General features: G+C 41.1%; 1 protein-coding gene across 1 annotated transcript; it reads left to right on the top strand.

Moving 5' to 3' along the window:
* Positions 1–234: 234 nt before the first annotated feature.
* LOC138957604 (uncharacterized protein DDB_G0290587-like) lies at positions 235–2,876 on the top strand (the record flags this gene model as incomplete). The annotated part of the gene is given in 3 exon segments (XM_070328691.1): positions 235–497; positions 845–1,036; positions 1,647–2,876. Coding segments are annotated over 3 exon segments (567 nt in total), but the record flags the coding sequence as incomplete, so codon positions are not given.
* Positions 2,877–3,104: the final 228 nt, after the last annotated feature.

The following is a 3,104-nucleotide window of genomic DNA, read 5'->3' as shown; positions in this document are numbered from 1 at the left end:
CTACTTTTTTTTCCACTTGACAGTAAAGAAGAGGAAGAGACAGAATAGGGAAGGGGGGAAGGGGGGGGGGAGGAGGGAGAGATAAAATAGGCGTATGGTAGTGATGATGATGATGATGATGATGATGATGATGATGATGATGATGATGATGATGATGATAACTAAGATGATGACAACGACGACCACGCTAATTAACAGGGTATTGATTACGCCACTCTCGTTGAATCTTTGCAGGAATGCACAACCACCATCATTACCGACACCCCTACAACCGAGGAAACAACCCTCACGACAACAGCAGAGACAACAACAGTGACGATTGCGACCACAACACCCCTTTCCACAGAGAACGTCAGTAGCTGGGCGGACAAGAACGTCTGGTGGATCGCTCTGGCCGCTCTGCTTGGGACGGCGTTGTTGGGGTTGCTGATGTACATGTGGCTGATGTATTGTTGGAAACACTGCGGGCAGTGCTTGGAAAGGCAGTGGTGTCAAAGGTAGGAACTAGGACAGACACGCACACACGCACGCGCACACCCATGCACGCACGCAAGCACGCACGCACACACATAAACGCACACACGCACGCGCATAACCACACACAAACACTCTCTCTCTCTCTCTCTCCCTCTCTCTCTCTCTCTCTCTTTTTATATTCATATCTCTATAACACCCCCCCCCCCCCCCTCATCCTCTTTTTGCCTGAATTCCGCTTTCCAAATCTACCCATATCCTTCTTACTCACGACCAGATCATTTTACGTTTCATTCCCAGCAATGAATACGTGACTAAAATCACAGACACGTGAATTTCTACATTATTTTCTGTTCTGCTGCCATTACAGAAAACTACCAGAACCACGCCGTACGCGTATGAAGCAACCAATCCGGGCAGAGTCTCCACCCAGGGTACATTACCCAACACGGGTACATACCCCGCCAACTCGGGTACAGACGCCACTCAGAAGGTTGACGCCATCTGAGAAACCGACACGCCCCTCCCCTCCTCCCACCCCGCCTCCTCCTCCTCCTGCCATGTAAGTATCACTCTACATTGTACGTTTGCTTTTGTGTTTGTTTGTGTGTTTGTTTGTGTGTTTGTTTGTTTGTGTGTTTGTTTATTTGTTTGTTTGTCCACTCACGGTTTGTGTGTGTGTTTGTTTCATTTGTTTGTTTGTTTGTTTTCGTTTTTGTTGATGTTGCTTTTTTTGTGTGCTTTGCTTTGCTTTTTTGAGGGGGGGAAGGGGGGGGGGGTTAGGGTTGGGAGCTAAGTCTGAGTCTACACGTTTATTGATTAAGCCAAGGAGTTCATTTCAAAGGGGGATTAACACAATTAATAAAATACATTTAACATGGACATTGTAATTCCTTCGCGATCACTACCCTTTTCGTTCTACTGTGTGATGTTATTGGCCGCGCATTTCAAACTTACTTTTTTTTCCAAATTGTTGCTGTTTATACTCTGACGTTCACTCTCACATTTGGAACAAACTACTATCAGCGTTATTGAACACAGTGTTAAGTTCACTCCCATTTCTATTCACAATCATTCTCCTTGAACAAATATTGTCCACGAACTAGATCAACTAAGACTTTTTGGCGACTCAAGTTTACTTACATTCTTTTCTCTCAAATGTGTGCTTACAGTGTCGGCGACCCCAACGCCCGCGGGCATGATTTCTGGAAAGAAAGATACCCGGATGACGACTATTCAAACCTACCGGACAGGAAAGACAACCCTCGACCGGTGACCCCGTAAAATACCAGACCCTTTCAAAATCTGACCCAGAGGAGTTGAGCCGGCTATTCCTTGCGCGTGCGACGACAAGAAAACCAATGGAAGAACTTGTTGCAGTCTGTCAACTGCCTATTTAGTTTTAAAAACGGACGTTGAGTCTCTATTTTGAAAGAGGCAACGTATTTTGAACACTTACGTTTGAAGCTGAAAATTGCAAATCGACGTCGTCGTGGAATTTTGGGTGACCAGTTTTTTTAACAGCTTTTCGGGAGAAGGACAATACTGGTATATTGTGTAATTATGAAATAATGTTAATATTATTTATTGGTATGGATAGAAAGATAAACGAATGTTAAATCATGCATTGTCAATCGTATTTAAGAGAATATTTCTCATGATAATTATTTATCTAGTCTAAAACACAAAAATATAAAAATGGCCTAAAATCGAGTTTCGACAAAATTCTACATCATCGAAATGCTACTGAATGTGGCACACGAGACTATATCTAAATGGTACGCAATGTTGTTCTAAATTTCAAAGTTGAACCATTACAACACAAGCAAACATAATTTACTTTGGTCATTTTGGTTAGGTTGTATTATTCATGAAAAGTAGGAGATGGCGGTTTCCAACTTTGATTACACCTTTAACACATCTGTGAAAAATACTTCCTATTTGACACAAGAGATCCAAATATCAGTTTGAAAGACAATTCTTATAATTATTCTTAAACTCACTAATTGTATTTTGATGTATACTGTTTCCGTATGATACACACAACTTTGACGTTGTTACATTATTCTTTTTCGTATTGTTCTTAGCTAATGAATTATGTGTTTGATTAATTTGCTGAGATGATTTATTGGTCATTGTTGTTGTTGTTGTTTTGTCCTGTGCTCTAAAATTATTGCATACCTTCATGAAAGTTCTATTACATAAACCATGTGTCTACATAGTTATTCTTTTATGTAACTCTTCAGTTGATTAGTTATTTTGCTTGTTTTAACAATGTTGTGTGTATTTCTTTGTTGATTTAATTTTTCAAATCTCGTGTTGGGTTTCTACGCATGTTGTTCTTTCAACATTAGAAGGTTTACCTATGTGGAGTACGTATATATTGAACGATTAAAGTGGGGAAACATGAATATGTGTGTGTGTGTGTGTGTGTGTGTGTGTGTGTGTGTGTGTGTGTGTGTGTGTGTGTGAGTGTGTGTGTGTTTGTATGTGGGTTTGTGTTCGTGTGTGTGTGTGTGTGTGTGTGTGTGTGTGTGTGTGTGTGTGTGTGTGCATGTGTGCGCGCTCACACCCCTTGTGCAATCGCTTCATTTGAACGAATTGTTTAAGAGAATAAAATGTTGACTAGT

Source organism: Littorina saxatilis, unplaced genomic scaffold (assembly GCF_037325665.1).
Source record: "Littorina saxatilis isolate snail1 unplaced genomic scaffold, US_GU_Lsax_2.0 scaffold_1991, whole genome shotgun sequence".
NCBI lineage: Eukaryota > Metazoa > Mollusca > Gastropoda > Littorinimorpha > Littorinidae > Littorina > Littorina saxatilis.
Note: the sequence above shows the minus strand (reverse complement) of the source record. Positions and strands in the feature narration are given on the sequence as shown.